Source organism: Neophocaena asiaeorientalis, unplaced genomic scaffold (assembly GCF_003031525.2).
Source record: "Neophocaena asiaeorientalis asiaeorientalis breed wild unplaced genomic scaffold, Neophocaena_asiaeorientalis_V1.1 scaffold678, whole genome shotgun sequence".
Taxonomy (NCBI): domain Eukaryota; kingdom Metazoa; phylum Chordata; class Mammalia; order Artiodactyla; family Phocoenidae; genus Neophocaena; species Neophocaena asiaeorientalis.
In genome coordinates this window covers 577,192-590,415 of record NW_020175038.1, presented here as the reverse complement: position 1 = coordinate 590,415, position 13,224 = coordinate 577,192, and the positions used below count along the sequence as shown (strand labels likewise).

Here is a 13,224-nt window from a genome sequence, read left to right as displayed (position 1 = left end):
CCTCCTTCCCCCTGCCTAGCCTCAGAATCATTGCATCCCAGCTCTTTCCTGGCCACCGTGGAGAAAGTTTCCCTTTCTCAGTCTGTTCTAAACATGGCAACCAAATCTGAAAAACTTCAACACACTCCTGTCATTTTAAATGCATCTCATGCATCTCAAGCTTTGAACTATGTATTTCGTATTTTTTATTCGGTTAGATGTAACAACCATCTGACTTTTGATTGCTGCAGTAGACAAAACTTGGTTCTCTAGTTTTTTTCCCTTTACTATTTTTTTTCTCAGAATCTTAATGAACCTTGAAGAGACCACTGATGTGGGTGCTCCTATTTATGTAGGATAAAAGCTAGCTCTACATCAGCCCCCAAATTTCAACTAGTTCTTTGGCAGGCAGATCTGTGGATTAAAAATGGATGCTTCCAGTAACTTTAAGGCATTATAACATTATGAAGTGGTTTATGAGATTCCACTGACTTAGTTCTAGTGCTAGTATATTCTTAAATATCTGAACATTGACAGTCCATATGGTGCATTAGAGAACTCTTAGGGAGTTTCTAATCGCTCAAGAGAGGAAATTAATATCCAAGTGACAGCTGTAAGTCAAATGATTAAGTATCTTGAACACTTACTTTGGGGAGACTTTGTTCCATCCCCACTAACCTTGTGGCCTGATGTACTTAGACCTACTGCAATAGTAAGTGAATGTGTCTCTTATAAAAAACTGTTCTAGGGACTTCACAGATGAGGAATCTGAGGCATTAACTAGGACACAGGTCTTCTGGGCTCAGTTGAGAGCTCTCCTCCCTACAGCTGTATGTCTTTAAAGGAATGAGGTGCTTTCATAAAAGATTCAGTCTAAAATAATTCTTTAAGGCAGCTTCAATGAAAGACTGTCTTGGTTGCTTCTGAAAACAACGGATCACCACACCCAGAATCAAAAACGACCAGAACACAGACTTAAAAACCAAGCCATTTAATTGTGTCTTTGAAGGTAAACAATATCTTGAGATGGATCCCAAGCCCCGAGAATGCCAGAGCTACGGGTCCAAGAAGTCCCGTGGGGTGGTATTCTCAACAGAGTCCAGAGGGGCAGACCTCAAGGTGTTCTGAGGCAGAATACTTATGGAATTCGTGCATTCCATTCTGCAATTTTGCAGACTGCCAGAAACAGACCCCAAGAGTCTCTTGAGATGGGGAAAATTCAACTCCTGGTCTTATAGATAAAAGCAGGAAGAGTACCAAAAATGTTACGTTTGTGTCTCTTCACTTTTCTCACACAGTCTGAAGCCTGAGCTATCCCATTCCCAACTCAGAGCAGCCTAAGCTGCAGTTCAGGTACAAGATTAGTCCCTCCATCCAGAGAGCTCTCATCAGTACAGCTTTTGCACTTACGGTGAAAAGAACCCTCTGGCGGCACAATGAGTTAGTTTGTAAGATTTTAATTTACAAATTAAAAAGCTACATGTTTTACTTTTTCTCCTTTTTCTCTTCTTTCTTTACATCACTCTTTTCCTTATCTTTCTCTTTGTCATCTTTTCTATCCTTTTTGCTGTCTTCTTTTTCCTGCCCTTCTTTCTTCTCTGCGTCCCGGTTGGCGATCTTGTTGTTGATGAGGTTGTGCAAGGCGACCACAGAACGGATCAGCGAGGCCAAATACACCACCACCATCTGGTCATTGGTCTTCAGGTAAAAGGCCTTGACAAACTCCTGCAGGCTGACATCTGGCAGCAGGTTGAAGACGTCCTGCAGCTGGTAGATGATCTGATGGTTGATGGGCAGCTTGCCTGTGGCCACTTTCTCCAGGTAGCTCCTGATATCCAGAAGCTTGGAATTGAGTCCCTTCAAACCATGGACCTGGTTTGTGATCCGCTGGGAAAGAGTGCCCACTGTAGTGTCTTTGATGTCTCTGTAGGAACCCACAAGAAAGGGCAGGAAAATACATCAGTGTCCTGTACTATCACGCAGATTTTCACATTCTAAGGAAATACTAAGTTTGTGAGGAGGGGCAAGTTTTCCAAAGGAAAAATGTTACTTCCCCATTTTATAAAGATTTGAGTAAAACTGCCTTAATATTATTTTCATTTGGAGGAATATGTTTTATCTTTCTCATCACAAGGCATTTTTCAAAAGAAAAGGGAGAGCTAAAATGAAATCATTTTCACTAAAAAAACAAAATAAACACCCTCTCTACTTCAAGTTCCCTGTTCCTAAAAAGGGTGGCATTTTCTCCACCTGCATCTGTATGATGTTGGGAGAAGCTTTTAAATCAGTCAGCAGTAACTTTTTGAACTGGAAGGAATCTTATTGTTTGAAAAAATCTATGACCATTTCAAGTAAGTCAGGGTTATGTAAGCCGAGGATTTAAAAATAAAACCCCAGGGCTTCCCTGGTGGCACAGTGGTTAAGAATCCGCCGGCCAATGCAGGGGATGTGGGTTCGAGCCCTGGCCCAGGAAGATCCCACATGCTGCAGAGCAACTAAGCCCGTGTGCCACTACTGAGCCTGCATTCTAGAGCCCGCGAGCCACAACTACTGAGTCTGTGTGCCACAACTACTGAAGCCCATGTGCCTAGAGCCTGTGCTTCGCAATAAGAGAAGCCACGGCAGTGAGAAGACCACGCACGGCAACGAACAGTAGTCCCTGCTCGCCGCAATGAGAGAAAGCCCACGTGCAGCAATGAAGACCCAATGCAGCCAAAAATAAATAAAATATAAATTTAAATCCATCCATCCATCCATCCATCCATCCCAGTCCAAGATGCAGATTCTCTGCAGAAAACTGGCTAGCTACAGTCATTGAAAAGGAGGTACACTGAAAGAGCACACGTTTGCTTTTGAATAATTCACACATCTGTTCCCGTCACAGCCAGCATTACAGCTTCCAGACAAGGTGTGCTGTCCACAAACTCATAAATCATAACTCGGGACACTTTAGAGATGACCCAGGGCTAGAAGCCAGGTCTCCCTATTCCTGATACAGATCTCTTCTTTACACTGAGCAGCTTCTTGGGCTGCTGCCGATTCTGATGCTGTCCTAAAGTCTCACCGTAACAAGTGTTCAACTCCGACTTCCTCAGCTTCCTCTGCTCCAATTTCACTGGTCACGTGCTCAAATGTTTTTGAGGTTGGAGTTCCATCCTGGGAGAGGAGAATTAACTAGTTATTTACTTACAAACAAATGAACAAACTGGCACATGTTCCTTTTCATGCCCTGATTCTTCTGCTTTAAGCCAAATCACTTTCATGGGTGTCATTACTGGCTTTTTCATGGCAAGGGTGGGTAAAGTTTGCTTTGAAAGCTTTCAAAGCACTGCGACTTCTAAGCTGAAGTCAGTGGTCCTGCTCAGGGACGAGATGTGGTGGGGAATCATCATTAGTTTATTTCTAAGGAAAATCTTGATATTCTCTCAAGCCTGCAGTAGAGATGAACATCAGGGAAGTCTTGATTCAGCTAAATTTTAAGGACTTATAAGCATTCATTCTAAAATAGGCAATATTCAGAACACCTGTACTTGAGGCAAGCTCATGTCACAAGATACAGTTTTTAACCATCTGTTGTCCCTTGGGTCAAATAGAGCACCAAAGCAACGTGGTTAGAATAACTGATTTTCTGGTGACCTGAATTAGTCAAGGAACCCATTAGTGGATGTGGTTTGCTGTATCACTTAGTGATTTCTTGATGGGACTCAGGAGAAACTTTTATCAGATCTAGTGCCAGAAGAGGCTGTACATCTCCTGTAAAGGCTGTAAAATGTGTGCGAGGCACGACAGCACAGCAGTGAGTGCAGACTCTAGCCAGGCTGCTTAGATTCAAAGCCTGGCTCTGCCATGTGTGATAAGGGAGCAGTGAGATCTTGGGAAAGTCACTTCACTTACACTAAGTGGTATAAACATTAGCCGTTGTTATTTTACCCAGGACAGTGTGAATCCTGCAAACGGCATCTTCCTCTTGGCTTTGTATGCTAGGATGGTCAGAGCCTTCAACACTTGTGCAGGACTTCGTGGCATGTCTTTTCATGTGCTGATTTTCCCTGGCTTCATCTTATTACAGGACCCTTACATCCCCTCCATCCTCTTTTAAAAGATCTTGTTTCACTGGTGTGTGTGTGTGCGAGTGCGTGCGTGCGTGCGTGTGCACGCGTATGTATAAGCAGCCTCGAATTCCTTTTTGAAAGAGGCAGGGTAAAATTTAACTTATAACAACTGTATCAAGACCAGGGATGAAAGTCTTACTGCAACTAGGCAATAAATTTGGATCTAAGCTCTCTGGTAGCAAGGCAAAGAGAAACAGGAGCATAGAGCTCAGTGCAAGGAACATCTGCAGGGAACTAACTTAACAAAGCCTTTTCCAGATTTTAAAACTGAATATATGGATAACCATAAGGAAGAAAGACAGCCTTTAGTCTGTCCGTTCAACTTTGGAAATTCAAGACTGAGCTCTTTGCACACCCTAAGTGCAAATATTTTACGCTCAAAACAAAACTCATATACAATTTCACATCAAATCCTACCCTAGAATTTGAGTTCAATTTTCTTGGAAATAGAGAAAAGCTATTCTGGCAGCTCTTCATGTCCATACCCAAGAAACAAGCTAACAGACAACATAGCTGGTACTGAATGCCATGGAGCTGACTATACAGGTGTCAAATCATACAGATGGGTTTTGCCATCTAGCTCCTGGCAGCTCTGACTTACTCTGTTTGAAAACCTAGGATCTAGGCTATAGGGATTGGCTATAGACTAGATAATATAGTCACTATATAGGTGGGCCAACAGTGGAAACTGCATTAGATTAAGACCAAGCTCACCAGGCTCCGCATTTACTTTGCTGAGAACATCTCTGGGCAATCATTTGACTACTTTGGTCTCAATTTCATTTGTAAAAGGGGACTTTAGATTTCTATGGTCCTCTCTATTTCTGAAATTTGGTGACTCAAATTTGGGGGAAAAAAACATAATATCAAACTACTGACAGAAACCAATAACCTTGTCTTTGTTATAAAGTATTTGTTGACTTGAAAATGGAAAAAAAAAAAAAAAAAACCCAATGGCCCTAAAAGTAGCAAATCTAATCTCCTAGGCTCACAGCAAGATGACTTACATCATGAACTTCTTCCACCGAAATATATGCTTCTGTGGGCAGTCCCAAGTCCTTTGGTTTTACGTCAATGATGACCAATACCTGGCAGAAAAACAAATCATAGCACATCACCTCCTACTGAGCACGTAAGGAATAACTGCGGCCATTCTGATGATTACCGAAGCTTTTTCATTCATTCAACCAGATATAAGCCAGAATTTTCAGAAAAAAAAAAAAAAAACAAAAAACTTTACATTTCAAGTTATCTTATTTGCCCTGCTCTTCAACCCCATCCATTAACAAGCTGAGAGGTAGTACAGTGAAGTTATCAAGCAGAAGAAGATTAGAGTCAAGACAGCCGGCATTTTAATCCCAGCCCCACACTTAGAAGACCTTACTAACCATTCTGAACCTCAGTTTTCTCACTGTAAAGAGGATAACAATCTCATACAGTTACTTGAGAGGATTAAGGAAGATAACTTACATACCTAGCACTGACCAGATGTTTAATTTACTAAATACACTGGGTTACCGTATACTACACAAAACACTGCAAATTAACACAAGCTTATAGAGAAAAAGTGGTGAAATGATTCATTATCCAAATCCTTCCTAGGATGTTTTCTTTTTCTTGAGTTAGCTGGCAACGAATATGAGTCAAGAGTTTTAAAGATGGAGTACACTTACTGAGTTAGGGCAGTATCTTTTCATGAGTTCATTGATGGCGATGTCATTCTTGTGTAGTTTAGGGCCTGTGTGGTACCACCCAACTATTCTTTCTCTGGCTGGGAAGGAAAAATTAGTGGCTTTGAATTGTTACATAAAGATCTATATATTTCCCTCAAAAAGGGTAAGAACTCCAGTAGTTATGTTCTCTAGCTTTTACAGAAATTCCAGACATCTAAACCTTGACATACCTATGAAATCTAAAACTCAAAAACAGGATTCTCAGAAAATAAACAGCAGGGGAAATCTAGAGATATACATATCTCAGACTAGTTTAGACCAGTCATACATGAAACAACTAGAAAACAATTCCAAGGCAATATATAAACAAATTCAAGTTCATGTCACATAGATTACAACTGTGAGTGTTGTGGGAATAAACATTTCCAAAGCAATGTGGTTGTTGAAATGAAATAAAATGAAAGTGACACATGTAACAGAGATATTTACCCTGGTGGTACTAAAGCTCTAGGGGCAGGTGGATTTTATTTGACCATTCTTTGCTTTTCTGCTGTAGAGGGCTAGCTCTCTCCCCTGAAGCCTAGGTGGTCTAGCTGGCCTTAAATTGCTACTCTAGTTTCTCATTTATTCTACCTCATTCCTCTACTACCACTAGTCTTACTTCAGTCTAGCTAAGTGAAAGGGCCTTGAACATTAAACAAAGAAAAGTGAATATTTAGAAAAGGCATTATGGGCACACATATACCTACACACACACACACACACGCGCGCGCGCGCACCACAATGCCACCTACCATTGACCTTCTTAAACATTCCATACATGTTTTCCAAATAATCGTGGTCTAAAAACCAGACAGAATCATCTTTGTCGTCTTCATCAAAAGGGACTAGAGAGAAAAAAACCAAAAAACAGTTTAGGGTGCTAGACAGAACTCTAAGGGCACATATCACAACTGTAGACCCCTAGGCCAGATCTGATCCATGTCTTTGGTTTGTCCAACCCAGTACTAAAATTATTTTTGAGTTGCTTTTAGTAAAAACTGGAAGATTTCACATACAAATCCAGACCTCCAGGTTCTCTGGAAAAACTGGAAGACCAGCAACAACTGGCTAGAGCCAGACAGAAGCCACCCGCTTTGAAAAGGACACATTCTTCAGTTTGCTGAAAGCTCCATCACTTCCTAATATTCCCGTCTGGCAAATTACATTACTGCCTGATCCTTTTAGACACTGGAGTTAGTGACTGCTAGTCTAGCAGCCATGCCAGGAATTATTTTGTTGTTCTTTATTATTGTTGCTTCAATCATAAAATATATGGATACATTCTTATAAAGATTTATTAAACAGTGTAAAAGATAAGGTCTTTACCTCCCCCTTGCCTACCCATAACCATGGTTAATAGTTTAGTACACGGGTTGACAAACTACACCTGCTGCCTATTTTAATAGTTTTACTGCAATATAGCTATTAGTTTGTCTATATACTGTCTATAGTTGCTTTCCTGCTACATTAGCAGAGCTGAGCAGTTGCAATGGAGACTGTATGGCCTGCAAGTTTTAACTATTTACTATCCAGCTCAGTGTGTAGCCTTTAGCCTCCCTTTTCTATACTTAAACAATTCTGAAATAGAATTGCTTGGTTATAATAAAAAATGGAAACCACGGGAGTTTCTTTCTTTTTAAAAGTTAACTGACATTTTAACCATACTCAGAAAATGTAAAATTTGCCTATTTATTTTTTTAAAAACTGAGGTATATTTGACAAATTTTTCTTTTACCTGCAAAACTGTTGGAGACATCGAGAACTTTCTTTTGCCACGACCCCAAAAGCACACCAACAACACGCTTCTGGTTTCCAACCTTGCCTATTCTGAATGAGAAAACAGAAGGTCAGTCTGGATGGGCACAGACAGAAATGGACCGTCAATAAGATATCCAACAGGAAATATCAATGGTACAGATACAATTTAGCTTATCTGGGAACTAATCCCACTAAACAAATATAATGGGTTAGTCCTTAATAATTCTAATAAATATAATGGGTAATTCGTGAACTTTGGACACTGGCAGTTTCACTGCTGACTGCAAAGAAAGACATGCTTGGAAAAAAAATCTCAAACTTTATAGAAATTTAAAACGGAGAAAATGAAAACTCCCCAGATCTTAAGGTTTTACATTATTTGACTGGTGTTTGAAATCACATTTAATTTTATTTTTTCCTCTGCAGCTTACCTTTCTCTTTTAAATTTTCCCCATCTTCTCTGTCCTCAAATCTTTTCAGGGATAAAGATGCTAAAGTTGAACCAGTTTTATGGTCCAGCTTGCCAACTCTTCTCTGGAACATCTATGTCAACAAGCCCCAATAGATGTTTTAATTCTTTGTACCATTTAGGGGCTCAGAAAATGATTCTGACCCAGAAGCATGTGTGTGCCATTTGTGGTCTCTGAATGGCTTAATTATGCAGAAGCTGGAAGTGAGCCGGTGACTAATCATACTGGGAGGAGGGCTCAATGAACCAGAAAGACTACTTCAGAATATTTATTTCCATATCAAACCTCCTCAATGATTTTTGTCCTAAGGAACTGCAAGTGTTTCACTTATATCTCATTTCATTGGTCATCATGTAGAATTCTCCTTTAACCACTAACAATTGTAACATACAGAAACAATACAATTCTATGTTCAAAGCAAAGACAAAAGTCACTGTGAAATGAACTACAATTCCTTAACAGTTGCTGGTTTCATACTGATTTAACTGTATTTATCTAAACATATGGCTTGGCAAATTTATAAATGCTTACTATATTTAGGGTTTGGACCAAACAAAGTTAAGGATTCTGTATTCTGGTGGTTCTAATTTTTTGGGAAATCTAAGTTCAAAGGAAACTTCCACACTCATGGGCTTTTCTTTTGATCTACAAAAATCCATTTGCGTTTTAAAAAACCCTGCAATTGCCTGACACAGCAGCTTGCAGTGTCTGCCTTCACTATGCCCTTAACAAGTGTTTGCTGAATTTACTGAACAGAACTGAAAAGATGCTTGCCCTCTTAGTACTTCTAGTATCCTACGGGAGAAAAATACTAATCATTGTACAGTGGGAAAGCTCGCATATCCTGTTAGGCTAAGGGTGCTACAAAGCAATGGAACTGAACTGGGGACCCTAAACCTCACAGAGTCTTGAGTTTGGTTTTGGCTCTGGTTGAACTGGGAGTTGTACAAAGCAAGTTGCAAGAGGATGGGTACTGAGCAACTATGACTTTACAGCAGATGCTCCCAACTGGGTCTTACAACTTTCCAAGGCAATTAATTATCTTGTAAAATTTATGAACACGTGTAACAGGTCCAGCTGGACGAACAGCTCAAAAACAAGCAAGCGAAGGCGGAAGAAACATCTGTGGGATGTTTTCTTATTCATTAATGCCAACATCTCCAACCGGTCTCATTTTTAAAAGAAAAACTTATCAAAACTTAAAACATCTACGTTTCAAGCTATCGTCAAACCACAGTCCCACTTGGAAACTTTCACAAGTTATATTAAAACTACAGTTCTTCCAGGGAGTCCTTCGGAGCGCTGGGTACAGAATTTCGGTGACGGCCTTCAGAGGCAAAAAGTGCGAGTCTGAAGGGCTTCCCTACCAGACACCGAGTCTTTCAGACGAAAAGGGGCGGACGAGGTGACAGATGGGCACGAGGCCTGGGGATCAGGGCCAAGTGAAGCCTGCCCCCCATACTCTGGCATCGTACGGACTGGGTAAAAGGAACGAGAAGCCCAGTTCATGGAGTGCCGGCTGGACGGCGGGGGAGACGATGCCGGGTGACTTGGGGCTTCGTGAACGGAGCTGCTCTGGGCCCCTCGGTGACCCAAGGCCAACCCCGGTGCATCTGCGCCCCCGCGGCCGCCGCGCCATCCCCAGCGCGCCGTGACTCAGCAGCGGCGGCGCCACCGGCCCCGGTAGGACGCCCCGTGCCGCCCGCTCACCGATTGAAATGATCCACCACACTGAGCAGCACCAGGGGGTGGACCACCACCTTCTGCACCGCCAGCTCCGGCATCGCGACACACCCCGCCCGCCAGGCTCTGCTCCCCGCGACCCGCAAACACCGACGGCCAGAGCAACAACGATTCTCAGGGATCCTCCAGGCCCGGCTCCTCCTCTTCCGGTTGGGCCGCCGCCGCGCGGCTCCTTCTTCCGCTCCCAGAGTGCCGCGCGCGTCGCGGTCGGATTGTCGCTCCCGCCGCCACCTTGAGGAGGGGAAGTGCCGGGGAAGGCGGGACCCGCCTCGGGTGACTGGCTGCGAGTTTCCCAGGTCATGAAAGCTAACAGGACACTGGAGACTGATAAAGGTTGACCTCCTGGTGTTTGGCCTGTACTGTCACCCGCTGCGGCTTTTCGCCTCAGTGCCTTACTAGCTCACCTCCCCCTCCCTCCCATCTGAAGACTGGAGAAGATGCTAAGAAAAATGTAAATAGTAATAAGTAATATTTCCACCATTCAGAAAATGTTCACTTTCGCTTCTAGTCAAAATCTTCCAGAATTTCTTAGAGGAACTAACTTTAAATCTCTAGCATTAGGGCATTCCCTTAAAGTAGGTTTGGTAATTTATCTCATCATTTTATTGTCTGGGAATTTCCCCTTAATCTTTACCATGGACACTTAGCAAATAATCAACCTGTCTATATTTTCCCACCTGTCTTTATATTACTTACCATTTAACAAGGGTTAGAAGAATGCAGTTTGTGCCTAGAGTTAGGTCATTCAGATTGGTTTTAAAATAAAACCTTACGAAAAGATTGGCGAAAAGATGGAAAGCAATAAGGAAATATGTTTTCATAGTTAGCTGGGAAAGAGAAAAAAGAAGACTAAAAGGGGAAATGTAGGAAAAGAGGACTTGAGCTTATTTGTGGAAGAAGGCAAATGACTTAAAATCCATGCAAGTTTAGTTTTCTATCTGACTTTAAGTTGCCATTTCTGTAAACAAAAACAATACTTCAGCAGCGTGAATTATTTATTGTTTATCCTGTTTTTAAACACCTTCTACCTTCCCTATATCAATAGAGGATCTGAACTCTCTGAAGAATGACAAGGAGACTTTTGCTCTGAACCTTAGCCTCCTTCCAGTATAATTAGGGAGCTTTTGATACCCTTTCTGGGCGCTACCCCTCACTTTCATTTCATAAACTCTTCCTACTTTGGGGAACACTGTTTTGCATCTTCCTCATTCTTTTAATGTTTTTGATTTGACTATGAGATGATTGCTGCTACTTATGACGATAGAACTTTTAAATTAAGGAAATGTAAGTCAGCCCCACTGTGTGATGTGTTAAAGCATGCTTGCTGGTGTTTAGTGCCTGGTTCAAAGTAGATGTTCTTGTTTCATTTCTTACGTGATGCTATTCAACAAAGTGTAGACATGTAACTGTTATGAAAAGACCTTGGAAGGGTTTTCCCCCCTAATTTTTAAGATCAAAGATTGATTTTGATTTTTCTTATGTGTCAGGTAAGGCATAATAATTGGACTCTAAAGGAAGCATGTTTTTGGACTAAAATATTTAGAGGATAAAGAAGACAACTTGAAATCATAAGGAAGGTATTTTTCATGTCCTATTTTTTCTTTTTCTTTTTTAATGGAACTGACTTGAAATCGTAACTAATTTCGTAGCCACTATTAGGGGCTAAATTCATTCAGAGGAATGCAGAAGGAGATATAAGAAATCTACTTTCTTTTGTTCATTTAATTCTGGACTTTAAGAGGATTTGATGAGAGCATAAGGATAATACATTTTATTTTCCTTTGACTTTTTTTAAAGAAAGAAATGTAATTTAAAATTTTTTATTTATTTTTTATTGAGGTATAGTTGCTGTACAATATTATATAAGTTACAGGTGTACAATATAGTGATTCACAACTTTTAAAGGTTATACTCCATTTATAGTTAATATAAAATATTGGCTATATTCCCCGTGTTGTACAATATATCCTTGTAGCTTATTTTATCATAATAGTTTGTGCCTCTTAATCCCTTACCCCATGTCTTTTTTAAAAAAAATTAATTTATTTTTGGCGTGTTGGCTCTTTGTTGCTGCGTGTGGGCTTTCTTTAGTTGTGGTGAGCGGGGGCTACTCTTTGTTGCAGTGCTCGGGCTTCTCATTGCTTTGGTTTCTCTTGTGGCGGGAGATGGGCTCTAGGCGCACGGGCTTCAGTAGTTGTGTTGCGTGGGCTCAGTAGTAGTGGCTCGCAGGCTCTAGAGTGCAGGCTCAGTAGTTGTGGTGCACAGGCTTAGTTGCTCTGCGGCATGTGGGATCGTCCCGGCCTAGGGCTCGAACCCGTGTTCCCTGCATTGGCAGGTGGATTCTTAACCACTGCACCACCAGGGAAGCCCCTGTCTTTCTTTTTTAATGTTAAATTCTCCTTTTCCCAAATTTATTGAGATGTAATTGACATATAACGTGTAAGTTTAAGAAGTGCAATGTGATGATTTGATACATGTATGTATTGCAAAATGATTACCACAATAAGGTTAGTTAATGCTTCCATCACCCCACGTAATTACCATTTTTTTTTGTGGTGAGAATATTTAAGAGCAACTTTCAAATATATAATACAGTATTGTTAACTATAGTCACCATACTGTACCTTAGCTTTCCATCTTATTATTGGAAGTTTGTACTCTTTGACCAACAACTCCCATTTGCCTGACTCCTAGACTCTGGCAACAACTATTCTACTCTCTATTTCTGTGGATTCTGCATTTTTCATTTCCACATGTAAGTGAGATCATATAGTATTTGTCTTTCTATCTGTCATTTCACTTACCATAATACCCTCAAGATCCATCAATTTTGTCACAAAATGGAAGGATTTCCTTCCTTTTTATGGCTGAGTAATATATACATATATATATGCCACATTTTCTTTATTGATTCATGCATCAACAGACACATAGGTTGTGTCCATGTCTTGGCCATTGTGAATAATGCTACAGTGAACACAGGGATTCAGACATCTCTTTGAGATAGTGATTTCATTTCCTTTGGATACATACCCAGAAGTGGGGTTGCTGGATCATGTGGTAGTTCTATTTTTAGTTCTTTTAGGAACTTCCGTACTCTTTTCCATAGTGGCTGTATCAATTTACATTCCCACCAAGAGTGCACAAGTGTTCCCTTTTCTCCACATTCTCACCAACACTTCATATCTCCTGTCTTTTTGATAATAGCCATTCTAACAGGTATAAGGTGATATTTCATTATGGTTTTGATTTGCATTTCCCTGATGATTAGTGGTGTTGAGCATCTTTTCATGTACCTGTTAGTCATTTGTATGTCTTAAAAAAAGTCTCTATTCAGGTCCTCTGCTCATTTTAAAATTGGATTAGGTACTGTAATCCCTTACCTGAAATTCTTACCTCTAGTGAAGGTATTTTTGCATGTGGATAGTTGTTCCAACTGATGTTTTG

At 40.8% G+C, this 13,224-nt stretch overlaps 1 protein-coding gene across 1 annotated transcript; it reads right to left on the bottom strand.

Moving 5' to 3' along the window:
- Positions 1 to 954: 954 nt before the first annotated feature.
- PSMD7 (proteasome 26S subunit, non-ATPase 7) lies at positions 955 to 9,921 on the bottom strand. The gene is made up of 7 exons (XM_024763091.1): positions 9,745 to 9,921; positions 7,542 to 7,633; positions 6,559 to 6,651; positions 5,765 to 5,862; positions 5,099 to 5,179; positions 3,044 to 3,135; positions 955 to 1,903 (listed from the first exon to the last, which is right to left on the bottom strand). The coding sequence occupies exons 1-7, from the start codon at positions 9,816 to 9,818 to the stop codon at positions 1,465 to 1,467; spliced, it is 969 nt and encodes a 322-aa protein (XP_024618859.1). The 5' UTR covers positions 9,819 to 9,921; the 3' UTR covers positions 955 to 1,464.
- Positions 9,922 to 13,224: the final 3,303 nt, after the last annotated feature.